The sequence below is a fragment of the Micropterus dolomieu genome, linkage group LG14 (assembly GCF_021292245.1).
Source record: "Micropterus dolomieu isolate WLL.071019.BEF.003 ecotype Adirondacks linkage group LG14, ASM2129224v1, whole genome shotgun sequence".
Taxonomy (NCBI): Eukaryota; Metazoa; Chordata; class Actinopteri; order Centrarchiformes; family Centrarchidae; genus Micropterus; species Micropterus dolomieu.
In genome coordinates, this window is record NC_060163.1 from 4,497,813 (window position 1) to 4,518,945 (window position 21,133).

General features: G+C 41.8%; 1 protein-coding gene across 1 annotated transcript in view; it reads right to left on the reverse strand.

Moving 5' to 3' along the window:
• LOC123983449 (dynein axonemal heavy chain 9-like) overlaps window positions 1–21,133 on the reverse strand; it is a 137,072-nt gene that overhangs the window by 92,714 nt on the left and 23,225 nt on the right. The window contains 16 exon segments of the mRNA XM_046069706.1: window positions 2,159–2,263; window positions 3,295–3,451; window positions 10,238–10,398; window positions 10,629–10,868; window positions 13,013–13,138; window positions 13,612–13,764; window positions 14,265–14,391; window positions 14,511–14,641; window positions 14,976–15,253; window positions 15,354–15,486; window positions 16,303–16,458; window positions 17,147–17,306; window positions 17,457–17,600; window positions 19,324–19,490; window positions 19,728–19,950; window positions 20,968–21,129. Of these exon segments, the coding sequence (XP_045925662.1) occupies window positions 2,159–2,263; window positions 3,295–3,451; window positions 10,238–10,398; window positions 10,629–10,868; window positions 13,013–13,138; window positions 13,612–13,764; window positions 14,265–14,391; window positions 14,511–14,641; window positions 14,976–15,253; window positions 15,354–15,486; window positions 16,303–16,458; window positions 17,147–17,306; window positions 17,457–17,600; window positions 19,324–19,490; window positions 19,728–19,950; window positions 20,968–21,129 (2,623 nt within the window).

Sequence of the window (21,133 nt, forward strand, 5' to 3'; positions counted from 1 at the left end):
TGCGGTTGTGTATTTAGTTACAGAACATTAATTTTAGTTTTTTGTGCGTTTGGGATGTGCCAACACCACAGACCTTTGGATTTAAAGTGGTGGGGGTATACTCCCAGTTCGTCAGGTTCGGTTGTGTTGCTGGTTTCCTAAATCCTCAAGTAACCAGTGTAGGTGGTTGATGACCACATGGTGCCCATATTGTGTTGCGACAGTCCACTTTTGTTGGGTCGTGGTGTATTGCTGTTTGTGTATGGCAGCTACCTTGTAGTTGGTCTACTTGTGTTGACCCTTTTGGTGTGTGGCTGTTGTGCTCCACTTTTGTGCGGGTCACCAGTGTTACAGGGGTGTAGGTAAATGCAGTAACTTCACTTAATTTAACATCAGCTTGAAAGCAAATGAAAACACAAATTATTTTTTTTATTTTTTGATCGTAAAAAAATTCAGGCGTTAAGGGGTTAAAGCTGATGAAGATGAAAACGTCTGAGTGACACCTTTCACATTATATAGTCATTTGATCCATTAATAATATGAAATATTGTCAAGTGCAGCTGTACAGGCGTGGTTCACACTAATTACAAACAACATTTTCACACTTGTCTTGGAGCCGGGACTGACAGAAGACAGGTTTGGTTTTATCTGCCCACGTTTTGAGATATCTGTATTGAGATATCTGCCTCCACCCCAATTAGGGTCCGATACTGATATCGGATATCGGCCTGATACTGACTCAAATAGCTGGATCGTGAAGAAGAGGCGAATCTATGGGCCTAACTGTTCAGTTCAGTTACACGCATGCTACACGGTGCGTCAGCGGTGCGCAGGTCGACCAATGTTTACGTCACGTCTGATGTTGCCTTACACATACAAGAATGAGTTCCAGTATTTTCCTCACAGTGAGGAATACAGCTTATTCATTTTACCGGATCGGTACTCAGCATCGGCTGGTACCCAAAGCCCAGGTATTGGTATCAGGACTGAAAAAGTCGGATCAGCGCATCTCTAACCCCAATTCAAAGCAGAGATGAATTTGGCTCATGTTGCTAACAGGATCAGCTACTATTGCCAGATTTGCTACTTTTATTTGATTGTGCAGGTAACACGGTTTTTGGATGACTTGTGATAATCTGTGCTCCTTTTTTCCACATTTATTCCCTTTTTTTCCTGCTTTGAACCAAATGAAAATGTATGGGTTACATTTCACTGAATCTGTCCCTTCTCTCATCTAATTAGACTGATTGAGACTGACAGGGCACTGAGCTTGCTTAACATGTAAGACCTGGTAACTGATGACAGACAAATGTCATGTCAGTTTATTGCAACTAAACTGACACTTTTTTTTGTCATAGCTATGTAATTATAGTCAAATAAAAGCAAACTGGATAATGTTTGATGTTGCATTATCCAAAAGACTTTTGTCTTTGCAACCAAGCTGCTTTTGGGTTTGTTGTTTTTTTCATCATACCCGACTTCAGACAAAACAGTTATCTTTTAATACATATCTATGTGGGATGGACAAAAACCCCTATAGTACTTAAAAAAAAAAGTTTGGCCTACTTGGTGCCATGCTCTGATTTGCCTATTAGGTGAAAGGAGAGCTTGCTACTTCACTAAGATGATTAATTTAAAACAAAATAAGTCCAAATTACATACAAATAATTTTTTACATGTTGATATTTGCAAATCAATGATGTACTCTAAGCACCAACACTGAGCAAATACTAATTCACCCAAATTAGTGCGGCACATCCTTTGAGTACTTGGAGTTTGTCCATTCAGAGTTGTTATAAGTTTTTGTGACCAGCACCACAGGCAAGCAAGGGAGGAGGTTTTCCATCCTAGACTCTCAAATCAGATCAGAGAAGGCTCTAATTATGAAGAAGCTCTGGGGTGCAGAGGTGCCAGCCTTGGTGGATTAGTCTTATAGCTGAAGCAATTTAAGTTTGCGATCGGCGATGAAGAGGCTATTTAATTGTGCAGTGCTGTTTTCAAGGGCTTATTTTCACCACAACTTGATTTAGATAGACCACTTCACAAATAAAATGATAACTCCCACATTCAGCTCTACCCGGCCAGGGTGAAAATACACACAAGTTGCCCTCACAAAGAAGTCTCGACCTAAAGGGGATTTTGGGAATACCTGTGGCAGAGGAACTAGACTTGTTCTTACCTGTACAGCCACCACAGACAGCACCTCCACTGAGATCCTGTTAAATTCGTCAAAGCAGCCCCATGCCCCCGTCTGAGCCAGGCCTTTGTAGATGTTCCCACAGGACTGGTGGACAGAGAGAGAGAGAGAGAGAGAGAGAGACAGATATTCAGATGGACACAGAGGGACAGGAAGTCAGTCATGAAGGCTCACAGGTGGACCCCTGTCCGACTGACTCATAAAGCTTGTGGTGAGGGAGACACAGACGTATCGCCAGTTAGACAGAAGATATATGGAAAAACATTCATTGCCGTTATGACAGTGCAGGAACACGGCAGGCTGAGAGTAGGCGAGTAATAACAAGATGATACATAAACAAGGCCTCACACGAATAAAACAAGGCGTTAATGGCAAAAAGAGATAAGGCTAAAAAGGCTACCACCCACGTTTTAGTTTTCCCAACAACAACTAGAGAGCAGGTGAACAGCCCTCTGGAAAGCAGCTGGACCAGGATGAACGGGCAGCTGACTCTTCTCTCCAATTACAGGGCCGAGGAAACCTTCTCTGACGCAAACCGGAGCTGACTAGAGGATTGTGGGTGTGGGTGTGTGTGTGTGTGTGTGTGTGTGTGTGCATGGCTGAATATGAGTAACAGTGTGGGGCTCTGAAGCCAGTTTCTAGTGCATGCGTTCCTCCTCCTGGAGTATATTAGCACTTCTCGCTGACACCTTGCTGCGGTGTATATAGCCGGGGGTGCTGTACGCCTCGATACTGTAATGATGCCCCTGTGAAGCCGGATCACAAGATTATGTTTATGTCTCCCTTTGAGCCCTCTGTATGCATAAAATGTGTGTGTAAGAGTATACAAGAGTGCATAATAAAGCAAGGCGGTGGCTGGGCACAGAGAGGGCATTTTGACAAGGTTTAGAAAAGAAATGACAATCAGAGTTTAACACATTGGCTTTTCCTCCAAGGGGGAGGCAAAGCAGGCAAATGGAAGATGAAAAGAACAATAGAGGAAAAGAGAAGGGCATAAAGGTGGGCTGACAACTTTAATGACAAATAAAAAACCATTTCGCTGACAAAGGCAAATGTAAAGAAACAGCTATGTGCGCAGGCTCAAATACAGATATGGATAAGCATGCATGCTTGCTCACCTTGTAGTCCATCTGCTCAGAGCAGTTAAATACGTAGACCATGATGCCGAGGGCTCTGCCCAAGTCTTTGGTAGTCTCAGTCTTCCCTGTGCCTGCGGGCCCTGCTGGAGCTCCACTCATGGTCAGGTGGAGGGACTGGGTCAGGGTGATGTAGCATCTAAATATAGTCAAGGTACACGTACATATGCGTCACTGATGAGCAACAAAAAATTGCTTTTGACTGATTCGACTGACTTTCATTTATTAGATTAGGACAAGGCCACTCCCTTTCATTCATTCACCCACAGTGAGGAGCTTGACAGCACACACTGGCACATTTTTACTTTTAAAAGTTTTAAGCATCTATGGCAACATGTTAGCTCAGCGGTTAGCACTGTAGGTAGGTGCAGTTTCTGGCACTGTCCTTTTTCAGTTTTCTCTTTACTATGGAGTCTAAAATTTATCCCCGGAATAAATGGAACTTTTTCATACAACCAGATAAATTCATTAAATAAGAATCAAAGAATAATTTTTTTTTTTTAGTATTATTAAAGGATTGTCATTTTTAAATGAACTAATAAAAGTAAAAGTTAAAATAATTTAACATTCATTATATACATCCAATAGTTAGATGAGAGGATCAATACCACCTCCATGTCTGTGTCTAAAGTATGAAGCAGGGAGCCAGTTAGCTTAGGTTAGCATACAAACTGGGAGCGGTTTGAAACAGCTAGCCTGGCTCTGTCAGAAGAAAACACACCTACAGTAACACCTCTAAAGCTCACAAATGAACATGTCATATTTAGTTTCCTTAATCTTTAATTTTTCTTTTCGTGGCCAAAATAGCTGCAGGGAAATGACGAGCATTTTAGCATGGAAGTGCCTCTGTGTCTGCACTTTGTCTACTTTATGTACAGAGACGGCTTCTCTAAACCATGCGTAAGTCCAGCTGTGAGGCAAAATATTTTTTAGAGTAAGTACAAATAAAGTTGAGTGCAAAATCTGTTAACAAAAACCAGCCAGATGGTTCAACAAGCTTCTTAATCGCTATATCGCTAAATAGTCAAACGCTTGGGCTGACATTCAACAGGTGGAGAATCGATTGCCGAGGGTCGCCATAATGTCAACCAATTGGTCAGGAACAATTCTCCTGTGCCTTACCCACTGAAACTACATGTTGAAATGCAAGGATTTTTCTGCCCTCCTAGAGCATGCAGTAAGTGGAATGAAAATACACCAATAAACAAATGCTCAAACAATTCTGTACGTTTGGCATTGTGGTTTTTCCTTCTTAAAGACAGTGGCCTTCCAAGAGGAATTATTGTTCTACTACTAAAATACCACATCATCAAATACATATGACAAAAACTTTCAATACTGGGGAATGGCTCCAGCAACCTACAAAGCTCTCCATCAAGCTGCCCCATTAAATGATCCAGATTGGCTCTTAATAAGTGCACCCCACAAAAAGGATCCATTTCTACAGCAGCATGACAAAGAATGCACGCAGCTCTAAACAGTACAAATTACAAATCCTGAGTTGACACAGTCGTATAACCAGCACTGACAATGTCTCGGTGTCGGCTCAGCCGTCATCGTACATAACCTCATTATATGATAATATAATCTGCTCCTGTGCTTTGATTATCACACAGGCTGATTAGCGACACCAGTGATTGCTTCTCCCGTAGAACCTGTCAAGACTAACAAACAGTCTGCCCATCTAGTATCAATAAAAAACAGCAGCATCCATGGACATGAACTGATGGAGACAATCAGGACTTTATTGATCAGGGCAATAAACACAACGGTTTGCCTTGAATATCAATACAGCAATGATTTTAATGAGCTGCTGGTTAATAGAAGATGTATATAAGGGGAAAATATTGGAAAGCATACTGAGAGACAGACGCTCGGAGAAGACAAATGATCCCATCTGTATACACTGTATCATCCGGATACTAGCGCCAACAGGCTTTATGGCTCTCCCCTGAAATATGGCCAAAAATCAGTCGTCTAGGAAGCATGATAAGGGTGTCCTGCATGGAATAGGTAAAGCCAGACAGAAGACAAGGGGGTGAAGCTAAACTGGGGGGCTTTGACAGGGTGACTTGTTTTATTAAAGTGTTTTTAAAAGAAACCACTATACAGTATATCAGTCTGTCTGTCTCGCTCATACTTCCTCCATTCCTCTTTCTGTCGGTCTCTGAGAGTGTGTGTGTGTGTGTGTGTGTGTGTGTGTGTGCTAGCTGGGTAAAATATTCCTGATGTTTTGCATAATGGTGCAGCTTTGGAGATCCTGTAGTAAGTATTGAGCGAATGCTAACATTGTGCCGATAACAGTCCTGCTGTTATAGATTAGCGAGCGTGATTCTTTTAGCCTAATTATACTGCTGCAGAAGGTGAACAGATCATACTGACTATAGTCAGCTTATGGTAAACAAGCACATACAGGCCTGTATTCATTATAAATATTTTCACAGCAGCTGCACACATACGGCTTAACATTTCCTAGATTACTGCTGTAATTAAAATCCATTTAGATCATTTTTATGTTTTGACTTCAAACAATTAGATGGTTCATATTAGTGTTCAGGAAGAATTACAACATATTTGAGTATGGAAGTTCATTTACGACTGCTGGGTTCACAGCTTTCAAACACATCGTCTTCATAAGCAAATGAAACTTGTTACACCGCAAACTGATAGGAATGCTTTTAGTTTGCAGATCTTTGGTCATAAACCCAAGTACAAAGTAAAATTTTGACCTGATGACGGTGCTAGATGAACAGATATGATAAACCTACATAGTAACTACAGTACCTCACAAAAGTGAGTCCACCCCTCACATTTTTGTGAACAAATGACACTTTTGCTACACTTGTATAACAGTGTAAATTTGCTGTACCCTCAAAATAACATAACACAGCCATTTATGTATAGTGTAGCCATAAAGTGTAGGCATCAAAAGTGAGTACACCCCCAGTGTTTCCTCTAGGATTTTTTTCAGCAGCTGGGCCAAGACAAACAGCACAAATTTTATTTCAGGAAAACCCTGTTAATATGACTTCAGAATCATTATAGATAGACTGTTCATGTTTGCCTTTTGTGTCTTAATTTTACAGCTTCTGACATTTATCTGTAGACATTAATATAAAAAATGAGAAACCTCCTCCCTTCTGAATCCAAATCCAAAAATAAATGTCTCCTCATTAGCTTCAAAGGACTAGTTTGCATCACTAATTAGCTTTAGCAGTCTGAAGGGGAGGGTAGATGTTAGCTAACTTAGCGCTAACCGGCTTCACTTTTCCAGCAGGTGGGAAACAACAGACTTTTCTTGGTCTTGAGAAGCTGACACACTGTAACAGACACTGTACATTTACTGCCAGAATATTTTCCTCCGCTCGCAGTCATTTTCTGCCGCTCGGACAATCAAACACTCGCTACGCACATCCTGATTCAGAGTTACACTGCTCTTATAACACCATCTGTCACGCATGTTCTGCATGAAACGGGGAGAGGAAGTGAGCCGAGCATTGAGTGCTGCCGTGCTCGCACAGTGTGCGAGTGAAAACATTTGTAGCACACAGTTTAATGATCGCGGGAAATTTTTGTAGCAGCGGTTGTGATTCAGGAGCGGCACACCACATATAGGGGAAACACTGCACCCCTAAATGAACTCTCTGAGGATCACATTAATGGCTGTGTGGTGTGTCATTTTAAGGGGACAGCTAATTTACACTAAGACACAAGCTGTACACTCACTGTTCACAGTGAGGTTTGTCTAAATACCACAAGAGTTCTCCCAGTACTAACAGTCAGGGCTCACCTTGAATCCCAAATGTTAAAAACCACAAACCACACAAAGTCTGGGTGTAGTTATGAAATAAATGTTATCCTAGCCACTTACAAAATCCTATCTACTGTCACCTTCAAAATACAGCAAGACTTGCATAATGTCTTAGAAGGACAGCAGGAAAACTACTGTGATGGTGTCTTCACAGGTCTGTCTAAAAAAAATCAATCAGACAGCTGCAGCTGATTCAGAATGCTGCTGCCCGAGTCCTCACCAAGACCAAGAATTTAGATCAATCCAGTTCTCTGATATTTTTGCTGGGTGAACTGACACTTTAAAATCCTATATTCAGACATGCAGTGTCAAACTAAAGACGGGCCTTGTATTTTCAGCTACTCTGATGTTTGGATTGGTTTTCACTTTACAGCATCAAGATTTATTCTTCTCTTTCTGGCTCTATTACAAAAAAAACATGCTTTTAGCTATTTTCTCAAGTTGCGGATTAAAAGATTTGACATCCAGCCCCCTGGTCCATGGTCCATTGTTGAAATGAAAGCCAGTGGCAAACTGTGTGAGTCGCAGCAAGGGCATGCACCATATGGTGAAGTCTTGCTACACGGCCGCTGATCCGCCCATCAAAGCCCATTGTTTCTGTTTGTTCAGGCTTCAAAGGGAATACTGGTCAGTCTGGAAAACCACACAGTCAATCGCTGCAGTTTGCCAAGGGCTCTTGGAGGCAGGTATTCTTCTCTGTGTAGTTAAAACTTTATCAGGAATCCTGCAGAAACATGTGCATGTGTACAAACAAGCTGTTGGCATAGTGCCTGAGCTCTGTTCTAAAAGGTTCTCTTTGCGGTGGGTGTACATAATGATTCAAATGGAGATCATTAGAATGCATCAGATGGTTATTATTAGATAAGAAGCATGTATTGTGCATGTATTCTAGAGAGTATTTCAATTACAAGGGGAAAAAAACTATTTTCATCAACACATATGGATTTTTTAAAATGTAATTATAATCGTTTTTTAATAGGCTTCATGCAAACTGGCATGTTTATAAACCTGTACAGGACTACATGCTAGGTATTCTTGCTTTTCATTTAGCCTTTTTCGGGAGTGAATGAGTTGGTATTCTTTGGCCCATTGACGGTTCCCCAAACTGCAATTGTCCAGCCATATCTTAGCAACTGTGGGTGGGCACAGCGGGCCCATCAAGCTTTGGATTTCTCCACCTGCTGAAGCTGTGTGAAAGGGACTACAGTATGAGAGATCCCCACATCCCCCCATTTAATGAGTTTAGAAGGTGCAAGAGCAAAAGTCTAAGTAATGGATTAAAGTGTTTATCTGCTCTAACATAAGATGCAGTCATTAGCATGTCTTACTTACTGTAGTACCATAACCCATTACTTCCAAGGCCAAGGGACACTTTATAAGCTAACTAAATTTTGTTACTTTAAAAAAGCCCCAATCACAAATAAAACATCCACTGTATAGTATTTCTGTGTGGAAGTTGGTCCCATGCTACTACATCCCAGTTTAAGCGAACGTCAGCGGCTCTGTCCTGCTCTGCTTCGGATTTGGAGAAGTTCACACTCTAGCAACACAGCCAAACCCGTTATCCAAGATAGCGTTTCTCTGGCCAAACACATCAATTAGGCTTCATTCTACAAGCATTTTCTCTCTCTCTATCTCTAACAAGAAGTGAAACATACTGCTTGAAGATATAAACAATAAAGCATAAGTCCAAATGTGTCAGCTAAGGAGCCAAACATGGCTACGATAGAATGAAATAAGATTCTGACTTTTCATTTCACATACTTTCATACTGATAATACTAGGACTGACCTGCAATACACCAACAATGTTGTTTCTTAATTTACATGTCCTCTGCATCAATTGGTGAGGATGCTAACTTTTGGTCTATTTTTTGACGTATAGCTTTAGCTATAGTCTTGTAGCACAATATCATGTATGTAGCAATCAAGTGCATATTTAAAGAGGTGGTATTATGCTTATGTAGGGGTTGTACCAGAACAGGTTTACAAGGTTTAATTTAAAAAAACAACAACATATTTTTGTCATACTGCACATTGCTGCAGCTCCTCTTTTCACCCTGTGCTGAAGGCTTCGTTTTAGCTATGGAGTGATGCATCTTGTCTCTAAATGATCTTTGCTGGGAGTTGCACATGCGCAGTTCCTAGTTAAAGACTGCCAGCCAATCAGAAGCAGAGAAGGGCGGGTCAGTGAGAAGCCAGTAAACAAGGCTTCGGTTCAGCTGTACATGATGCTGACCAGCTTGACAACATGGAGTGGAGCAAGAATTCGGTGAGTGCTGAGTTATTAATCTGTAACAACTGTATCTTTCATCCATAAAGTTTTAACTGAGCTCTGTCTCTACATCACAGGAACAACTTTTTGTACACTGACTGCCTGGATGGTAGCTAGCGTTTGGAAGGGAGAGGAGGTGTGTGCTGCAGCACAGTGTTTTTCCACCAGTGTTTTTGAGGGCGTGTCGGACTAGTCGCTTAGCGAGCGTTGTATGAGGTGCATTTAGCTTTCATCCCTGTGACGTCACTGCAATGAAAGGGAAACGGCTGGACTACAAACGAGCTGTTTTCAGGCAGTTTTCTGTGGGAGATGGGGACTCCCTTTGGGGTGGACTTTGGTCTTTTTCACTTTGCAAACCTATTACATGCACAAAAAAGATATATAACTCAATAAAGGAGAGGGAAAAAGCCAAAAACCATAAAACCACCTCTTTAAGACCCAAGTTAGGGAGGGTAAAATGAGTCAGCTGGAAACATTAAAAAGTCATTCATGTTTTCAACCAACAAATTAAGCTACCGTTAGCTTAGTTAGCTAGCTACAGCTGAAAAATATTGAGTAAAATCGTTCAGTAAAATTGAAGGGTGCCAGTTAGAACTGAGAACCCTGCTTTAGTCTACTTCTGTATGAAATCTCAACAACAGTATGCTAACAGTCAACTGAAATAGTTTCATCTATCACTCAGTTGACAAGCAATCATTCAATTCAATTTTATTTATATAGCGGCAATTCATAACAGAAGTCATCTCATTGCACTTTTCATAGAGCAGGTCTAGACCGTACTCAATCATGATGGTTTGTTTCGCAGTCTGAACAAAGACACCAAGAAAGACATGTGCGTACCTGTCTGTTAGAGGAGTGATAACTAATCGTGGCGTGTTGCCCAGGTATTCGTAGGAGTAGAGAAACTGGGCATCACAAATGTTGGCAAAACAATGTTTCTCCTTCTCATCCCAACGGTGTCTGAGCTGGGAGAGCCACACGAAGGCCTGAGAATTCTCCACCTTAAAAAAAAAGAAGAGTTGAACAGAGAGTGCCAAGGTTTGAGGTAAAGCCAGAAATAATCTGTGCTTTTCCACCCTCTAATTATGGTAATGACATACCTTGTTTGAATATATTGAGTGCATTACTCACTGGTAATAGCCTCTCAGAAAATACAGCAGCAACCACGTAGTCTGCATAAAAATTTAAACAGTACAGGTTCTTGGCCTGATTTCCACCGTGCCCCCCTCACCTTCTGAGCGATCATCTTGGCCACCACGTCTCTGGCGTGGACATCGATGGTGCAGATGGTCATCACCTTCTGCCGATCACCCGGTGTAAGCTGTCCAATCAGCATGGAGATGAGGGTGTTGAGCTGGGACACCTGTTTCTTGTAGTACTCCTTCATGGCGTTGTCATAGCCCTCCTCCAGACGGGCGAACGCCATGCCGATGTCAGATGTCCACCAGATCTGAGTGCAGGTCAGCGCCACCTGAACCAGAGAAAATGAAAGGAATCACAGATTCTGTAAAAATACATAGTTGATAAGATTTATGTAGGTGGATCTTTGCGTTTGAGATTACTTGGTTTCTCTCTGGTTGTTCATTTGTATCCACATTTAAAATAAATGTATGAACTGAGCCACCTTAAAATTTGAATATGAATATGTATATGCCCATATGTTTCATGCATAAAACTGGCAAGGCTTTGCCTGTACAACTCCAAGTTTTATAGAAGATTATTTCTTTATGTGGGGAAATTTTGATTGGCTGTTTATGCTGACCAGTGTGGAAAGTCAGCTTCAAAGAACAGTAGATGGGCTGAGCAGGTGTTTGTGGTCGGAGCCATTAATGGACATGGAATTTAAAAATCATTGCTGTTAGGCTATTCTTGTTTTTCCTCAGGAGATAAAATCTGAAATTCCTTTTCTACAGTCAAGCGAAATTTCAATTCTAAACAGTGTCCTCTTAATGTCTAGCTGTCATGATCCACGAGAGAAGCTCTGAGTTGAGGAAAACGTTGACAAGAATATGTACGTGACTTTAATGTATTACTGTGCTCTCATAGCAATAAGCTTTATGAGGACCAGTGAATGCTTTATATATTTTTTTGCTTGAAGTGTTTGCTGGGGGTCTACAGTATATGACAATTCTCCTCTGAAAAGAAGGCGTGTCAAGCAAATGGATTTGCAAGAGAAACAAGGTAGGCTGTAGTGGGGAAAGATAAATGCATTTAATAAATTCTTGTGTATAACTAAAAATGGAAACAAAGTGCAAGCCATAACGCTATTCTTGACACAATATGTAATTACTGTAAAAAAAAAAGAATAGTGGATGGATGTTGTGGTTTGTGTTCATCAAACCTGACCATCAAGGCTGTGGCTCAGGTGGTAGTGCGGGTCGTACACGTGGGTTCGATACCCCGACTCCCCCTGTCCACAACACACTGAACCCTAAGTTGCTCCTAATGGACAGGCCTGTACCTTGCATGGCAGCTCTGTCGCCATCAGTGTGTGGTGTATGTGTGAATGAGAGGCACTTTTTTGTAAAAAAGCACAATATACGGTAAGTACAGTCAATTTACCATCAATGAACTGAATGAACATAAAATCACTACAGACAGGAACTACACTAAAAGCTTTATAAAGATATTTAGTGTGTGCTTTGCTGAATTTTACCTCAGCCTTAACAACACCATCTCCAAATCCACCTGCTCTTTCTGTCTGTCTCTCTCTCTCTCTCTCTCTCTCCACCGGTTGGTGCTGCATGTTCCTTGTGTACATATTGTCTATCTTTTATGTGCCCTTGCCTTGTCATACTTCAGCTCTCTCTTTTTGACATGATTAATGCCTCTTAATGTCTTAATAATATATGCTAAAGATTCTAATATCATAATTTTATGAGTAATATTTTTGAGTAACGGTAATAGTTTTTCTCCGGTGGTGGTCAAAGCAAACATTTTGTAATGAAGATCCCTGCGTGATCGTTTATTTCTGAGCTAAGTGATGTGGTGGAGTTATCCTTCACTGGGAGAGTGTGGCCGGAGGGCAGAACCAGGATCAGTCCAGGTGCTGACTGTGTAATGAGCTGCTGCCTTAGTAAATCAGCCGTTTTCAACGCCAGTTTCTTAGTAAATCTGGCCCTCAGCAGCAACATCTTTACACTTCTGATTTATAAATATGGATTTTTTTATAAATTGTTCATCTACTGTCAATAAAAGAATACTTCGCTGGATTTCTAAAAGATTAAACTTGGTCCTCTGTTGGTCACATAGGTTACTCCGTTGGCTGAAACTTTCTACCGCTTTTAGACACCGAAATCAGCAATATCAGGCACATATTTTGCCATCAAATACTAACTTTCAGAAAATCATCATCCTTTCAAAGTAGCGACAACCATTATCACAGACGCGCACAAATAACAGTGCACCGCTGTTCAAAATACTCGACAGAGTCTGGCTGCAAACTCTGTATGTAAAGCATTAGTGAGTGTGTGCACTGGACTGAAATATCCATGAGAGACATAGACATAATTATGGTACTAATCCATAAGATGTTTGAAATGGTGACTAATGGGAAAAATCCCCAAAGTGAGTGTCATTAGTTAAATATATACATTCATCACTGAGCCCGTTTACCTGAGCCGGGTAGTCAAACAGCCACTGCTCTCGGGGTTTGTCCTCATAGGCCATGACTGCCTCGGTCATCTCATATCGAACAGTGGAGCGCATGGTGTCCAGAACCCGGTTCAACCACATCTCCACCTTATACAAGCAAAACAAAGACAGGCCTATGAATACAAATGTAGAAAAACATTGCTATATGTGTCACATGAGCACCGACGGGCTCTCTTATCAATGGACCCTAATGAGGTCATTAATAAGCATTAGAGTGGAAGTGGAGTCAGGAAAATACTATGGGATGTAATGGGAAATTAATGGATTTATGGGCTTTGATATGCAAAACCCCAGGGGCAATGACAGACTCAATTTCATTGCCTCCTTTATTGTGGGTTGTGATATCTATATTTGATATGTATTTTCTTCCATTACAGAAAAGTGCAGGTAAGTGAATTTCTTCATCTATTACATTCATCTACAGACAGTGTTCAGATAGTGCCACTGTCAGCATTAAGTCTAATGATGATAATTAATGTCTTTATCATTCCGCTCGACCTACAGAAGTTATGGTGCCACAATTTCAGAGACATGAATAAAAGATTACGGGCGTATTTTACCTGACCAGTGCAGTCACAGGACTGATTAAAGGGGACATACTCCTCCTCTTTGCTGTACATGCCCAGACCAGTCTTAGAAGGATTCCCCTCTCCATCTGCTTCAAATTGCATCCTAGCCATGTTGTCAAACAGCTTAGACAGATGCTTCTGGACCTGAGCAAATAAACAGACACATTCAGCTCAGGCTCAATTCACACTCAGCTCACGGTCTGACCGGTGTTTTCTTAGCCGCGGCCCAAATAAATAATGTTTCATTACTGTTTTCTAGAATCATTTATAGAAGGGCAGGACCCATGTTCTGCAGAATGCCTGCTAACTTCCTCTTAGAGAGATTTAGTGGCAGGTTGTACTTAACAGTGATTTATTTCTCCAAGGTGGAAATGCATAAGACAATGTCCCGATGATGGAGGTAGGAGCAGGCTGCAAAACTACAAGCGACATTGCCCCTGAGTGGACACTGTGGGTACTGCAAAGTCAACAGCACCCAGCAAAAGAGCTAAATGGTGCAATTGAACAGAAAACTTTTATTAGAAAACTGTTAAAAAGTAACTTGTAGAAAGTGCTATTAATGATGCAAAGCATCTTTTCAGACTCTGAACTGACTGAAGCTTAAAATCCATTGGTGCCCCCATAGGCAAAATTAGTGGATCCACCTGGTGTGGGTTGGTCCCATTAGACAGGATGTCCAGTAGATCAGCTGAGGAGATGAAGTAAAATCTCGGGAAGGCCAGACGCTTGGTGTCCAGGTATTCTGCCAGAGCTTTTTCACATAGAGACAGCCTGTAGAGAAATACACAAAGCCAGTGTGTGTGTGTGCATCCATGTGTAAGAAGCATAAACCCTGCATGAGAGTGCCCCTGATAACAGACATAAGGAGTAGAAACAGAGAGATGTCTCACCTGCACTGGATGTCCTCCAGTTTACCAAACAGGCCTGGTTTATTGGTGGCCTCCACTACGTTGGGCGTTTGATGCACAGTGTTTGCCAGCTCTTTGAAATCACCATCAATCCCATCGAAGCGCCTGGAGTCCTGCAGAAGATTTCGTGAGGGAGCCCGGCCAGGGGATTTAGATTCCCAAAAGAGAGAGGCGAGAATCAGAGGTTTAATAGCAAACATCTGGCTTTAAGCACAGTCGGAACATCGTGGGAGCAATTAAAAAGTTGTGTAATCTCGCTCCTAAACTAGGAGTATGAGCAAATTAACGCATTCTTAATTAACAGTCATGCTATCTGGGTTCACATGGCAATGACAAGGGCGCAGGTTATGGCCTGTGTGCATATGAGCTTGTCAGTGATATATACCTATAGAGCTGTAATTAACTGTGTGTGTGCATGTATGTGATTCCATCTGTCCAGTGTGTAACCTCAGGCAGCTGTGAGCGGATGTCCTCTGAGCCAATAAAGATGCTTTCCAGGTGGGTCCATGTCCGCTGCACCTCGAACCAGATAGAGATGACAGAATCGGCCACAGACAGCTTGCTCTGCCATGACGACACTTCATCCAGGAAGTGGGCGATGTACTTGGACGATATGAGGTTCTGCAGCTGCACCTGGTTGTCTTCCAGCGTCTCGATCAGCTCCTCATCTGTGCGCAGCAGAGGCACCTGGGTCCGGTGGTGGGGCTCGTACTGGAACTGCATGCCTGGACGAGATCAACGCACTCTGTCAATAGTTGGTCAACTCTGGGTGGCAGGATTAGGAGTGCTACCGTTGTAGGACAGTTCGGTGTCTCGTTCCAGTACCTGTCCATGTGGAGTTGAGCTCAGAGAGGACTTTCTCCATTCCCATCTCTTTGACAGCCCTGTCGACAATCCCTCTCACCTCCTCTTCAAAGCAGTGCAGGTTCAGCTGCAGCAGGTCAGCTAGAGTGGTCTCCTGCTCACAGAGAACAACATTAGTACTTTACCCACAATTCATGTAAACTATATTATATAATAGTAATACTAATAGTAACATATTACTGTCGAGCACCGGTTGTGATTGCTGGTTTCAGATTAACAAGCACAAACAGTGTCATTAATGAGAAACCTGCCATTATAATCAAACAGCAGGGCTGCAGTGAGAAAGTGTTCACACCTGCAGTTGCCATCCAACCCGGGTCACCTAAAAGCAGTAGGTACAGTTTTTCAGGAAAATATTGTATTGCATTTTTTTCTGACTTTAATACTTATTAATTAATTATTGCAGCTGCTTTAACTGTCTCTCCCTGTAGGTCTGCTGTTCTTACTTTACTATAGGTGTCACAGGTTGGCAGGTATAAAACTGGCAACTAAACAGCTCTGTACTGTGGCGAATCTGCAACCCGCTAAATGTAAATCACTGACTTTGTGTGTACATTGTAAGATTAGTTATAAGGCCAATTTAGTCTCTGTAATACGTTTTTGTACAAACTAAACAGCTGGAGCAGTACAAACAGTACAAACAAGCCCAGTGAGGATGCAAATAGAGCCGGGATCGAAAATAAGAAAATAATTGGAGAAAACTGCCTCATGTGTATCACCTCTCGATGATCGCCCTTAAAATTATTGGCACGTTAGTAACACCCCTGCCTGTTTTAGATATAAAAAATAAAAATTAGGGCTAACGTACAACCTGTAAATTCAAACCATAATACTGAAACAATCACCTAAAGTCAAGAACAGAACTACAGTATATTGGCGGTATGTTGCTTATGATTAATAAATTGGAAACCTGGTCCATAGTGAAGCCGACTCCTGTAGCAGCCATCAGCTGATGCCAGTGCCTGGCTCGTATGGCCGGGTTTTGGAGCTCTGCCACGGCCCGGAGGGAGATGAGGAGGTTCTTTACCCTGCTGTCCAAACCTGTGAAAGCCTCCCACGCTCTAACCTATCAGAGACAAAGGCCAGGAATCAGTACAAAGGCCTGACAGAAACGGGGGAGATTGAAGGCGTTTCAGCTGTATTTATCCAAGTGAAGTTGCCATTCATGCATTTGCACACATTTAGTGCTTCCCAGCCCTGCTCAAGGGCCTGTAACTCCGAGCTGCAGCTGAGAGTAAAGACAGAGGGAGGTTATTACTCTCCTTTCCCTAACAAACTACTTCCTCACCTTTGAGCACGACACTTGAACTACCAGTTCATTCAGCCTCAATAACCGGGGGCAGATTTGAAATTGGATGCTTAGCTTTTCACATTTAATGTAACAATAGAAAAGGATTCTAGGATGAGGAGTACTTGATGTGTTTAGAAAATTACAATCAACTATCTTGGATAATGTTGCTTCTCTTAAAATAACCCCAAAAACTAATCTAGTTAGTTAAGGACACATTCCTATATTTGAAGTAACGCTCCATGCTAGCTTGCCAGATATGCTGCAGATAAACACACTGTTTAATTGATTACAGGTTTCCTGTTGTGTTTTTGGTTTTGCTGAGGTTATGATGGGAAGATCACTGTTCGGGAGTGGGGTTTAGTGAACAGTCAATTGCAGTTGGAAGTTACTCAGTCTGTCCTATCCACCTTTTTTCAACTTCCCACACACTCTCAACCTCAACATTAAATATCTATTCCCTCACCTCTTTGTCCAGCCCTCGTATATCTTTGGAGAAGCGTTTGCACTCCAGCTCCATCTCTTCAACATGGATATCTCTCCAGGGAGTCGTCCTCCATGCCGCCATGCTGGACTCCACCAGGGTGATCATGTCCCACAGCTCCTTCAGCAGGCCCACCTCACGCCTTGGGGATGAAGGAGAGTGGGCAAAGGGAATTAAAGCAGCATGTAAATTGGAACTGTGGACGTGAAAGAGCATCTCTGCTATAACGGCTCATTAGTTTCGAATTTGGCACGGGCTCGTAGTATTTTCTCCTTCCAGCTTTGGGCTTTACCTGCATTGTCGGAGCTGCTTGTAATCGGGGACGGTGACCTCGAACAGGCTGGCAGACTCCACCAGGGAGGCCATCAACGCCTCCCGCTCCTGGATCTGCCTGTGGAACGCATCCAACATCTGGTAGGGGCTCTCGCTGTCAAACCTGGATGAGTCCACACAGGCCCCCATCAAAACACACACACACACACACACACACACACACACACACACACACACATTTGTACAAGCCCTGTATAAATCAGGTTGTGTTTAGGTAATGAAAGGCTGCAGTTTTGCCAAGCCTGACTTGGCTGCAGCAAAACCAGACCAGAGTCTCCAGCGCTAACTGCACACTGTGACAATTAACAATGACTTCCGTGACATTTATGAGAAAATAATCACCAGGTTATTAAGAGACCAATTACACACATAACTAATCTGGCAATTAGACATTATGATGAAGCATCTCCACCTATGAATTAATTATCATTATGTTAAGATTCAATTAGCCTTGTCGGATGTGAGAGCCTCGAGATAACACTTCTATTATATCAAGTGAGAAGGCAGAAAGGTGACATTCTTATCTTTTCAAAGGTGCTCAGTGAACTCAGTCGCCAAAGAAACCATACAGTGAATTGTGTTGCCTTCACTGACTGACTCAAATCAAATGTTAGCACTTTATTATAACCTCTACCTATTTAGCTTTTATAATACTGCTTATAAATAAACACCTAATTGACACAAACACTCGATAATGTAGTTCTAAGCAGACATAAGGACGTTAAATGTTTATTAATGTTTTTGTCGACAACTATAACTCCTCCTGTGAGGCATTCATATCTGGTGAACTGGTCAATCATTAAGTTTCTGGAAACAAATAATGAATAATGAAAATATGTTTTGATATTATATAATAATTATAATCAATGATTTTTCTGATGAAGGCCATCAGTTGCTGTTTCACAAACTTTGTGAAAGTTATGACGGCGATAGGTTTACTTTACAGAAACATTTTGTAAAAGATTATTTTGTGCATCTCTGAATTCCTGCAGTAATGTACTGTAATACTACTCTCTGATCCTACTGGGACTAGTGTAAAAAAAATGGAGTGGCAGGGAAACCAGATTAAAAAATTAATATGATAATTGTTTAAATTCCATTGCAGTCGGTGTCATGCTAGTAGGCTGCGTTGTGAAACCACCGTTAGGGAAAGATGGTGGTCTTCATTAAATACTGAAAAAAGTGGCTTGACGCACACGAGGTGACCGTTTGTTTACTTATCAACATTTAAACGATGCCACAGTCTTTCCCTAAGCTTATCTGAAGTGCTTTTGTTGCCTGAACCCCTACCCATGTACAACTCTCAAGTTCCAAATCCCAATTTCTGATGTCATACTCTTATTCGTTTTACCGCCGACATCCACCCCGACCAACTCCCTACAAGATGCGTGCAATGAAGGAACAGTTTGCTCACTGGGAGTTCATAATCCAGGCAGCATTTATTATTTGTTTTGTTACCCCCAAAACAGATTTGGAAAAACAAAGTCGCAGTTCCCGAGCAGGAGAAATTTGACATTAGTCCAAAAAATATTTCCAAGGTCAATAATGTCTTCATGGACATAAATACACTGTATTTGTTTATGTGTGCAATCATATATGAATAATTCTGATTACTTCTGTGTTATACTGTGTAATCAGTTACAGAATGTGTCATTTAAGGAGTTATAGTTGTTGACTAAGTAGCCTTAAATCTGCTTACAACTACACTATAGTGCATAATAAACCATGTTTTAAGTGTTTATATACTGCCTATAAATGATATATGGGGGCGTTAAAGTAAAGTGTTCCCAAAACAAACTCTTAGAGGCAAAAGAGATTTTTTCTACCTGAAAGGTCCGTTTTTGCGAAAGTGCTCCCTAAAAGTGTATTGCTCCACATCGAAAGTGGCACACTTTCGCCGCAGGCTGGCTACCTCGATGGCCTGCAGAGGCGCCACCCGCTGCTTGACCAACAGCGCCTTCTTTCTCACATTGTTCCACTTTTCTGGCAACTCCTGCATATAGACAGATAGATAAACAGATAGATATATAGAGGGGGAGATAAAGAGGAGGAGATAAAAGCAAGGCGGGAAGGAGTGACAGATGATGAATTGCCAGGAGGAAGAGGACAGAACAGGGATCGGCGATTGGAAGACACAAAGAAAAGTAAGAGAAATGGCTCTGTCTCAGCAGAAAGAAACAGAAGAAAGAATATGTGCTCGTAAAAATAATGTGACGTGATCGGTCCTTACCTCCAACTGTTTGTAGACCACATCTGGCAGCTCCTGCTCATAGACCTTCAGCAGAGCAATGGTTTGTTGCAGGGGCTCAAACATGGCATCTGTGGTGTTTTGTCTTTCCTTAACAGCCAGCAGGTGACCCATAACCCCCACCAGACCACCATAGTCACCCTCTTCCACCTGCTGGCTCAGGCCATCCTCAGCCACACTGACAAACTCCTCCAAATCTGACAGACTGGGGATGGATGACAGTGATCATTAAAGGGACATTTGATGTGTAAAAGGTCAAGATCAGTAATGCATCATGGGGAGAACACGTCGGCATGTGAAACCAGATGTATGGTGTCTTCTGTGGCTCTTGATGAAAATTAATTATGTAAACTAAACCATGATGGTGTCATCATGTGTTGTCTTAGCTTGGGGAGCACAAATGTTTAACATAAAACCGCAATACAAACTGGAGAAGACATTTGTTGTAAAAAATGAATTGCCCAGGCTATTATTTGTTTCAATTACTGAAGTCAGTCTGCATGTATTTGGTTAAGGCCTTTAATTCCTTTTACTCAAAACTCTTGCTCCGCAAAAATACAATCAAAGTGTTTGATTTAAACCAGTGCGATCATTACTTGTATAAAAATGTGGCTATCAAATAACATATCAACCACGCTAGTCAGCCACAAATGCTCTCCAAGCCAGTGGACCAGACAAACAGTTTATTCAAGAGACATGTATTTATACCTTCGACTCCTTTCTCACAACTGTTTACAACCAAGCCACTTCTGTGGAGCAGCTCATACATGTGGTCAACAGCCGAAAACCACTTCTCCAAAGTTGAACTCAGCATGAAAGGTTAATGCAGAGTATCCACAGATTGCGGGGCTAGATTGGCGGCTGTTCCGCCAGTGTATGAATGAGTGTGAATGTTAGTTTCCGTTTGAGCACTTAGGCTCAGTGTATGAATGTGTGTGACTGGTGAATGCAGATGTAGTGTAAAAGCGCTTTGAGTGGTCGAAAAGACTAGAAAGGTGCTATACAAATACGGAGCATTTACATTTACATTTCATTGAAATAAACTACGTTTGCAGTGCAATTCTGCCATTTTAATTGCTGCCGTGGCCAGGCCTGGCCAGTATTATTTAAATGTACACAGCAATATGTATCTAAAGTTTGCTAACATTAGCACAATAAGCGACTAAGTAAGACTAAATAAGGCTGTAGCTGAACCCACTGAGTGTATAAAATTGTACTTCACCTGTTAGTTACATGGTCAATGAGGTGCTGTTTGAACATGAAGCTCCACTTTTTGATGATGTTGAGCAAGGCACTCTTCATGCTACGGCCATCCACCCTCATCCACCCGTGGAACACACGCACCGGCTCCAGACCCTGCACCTCCTCGTAGATCTTCTCATACCTAC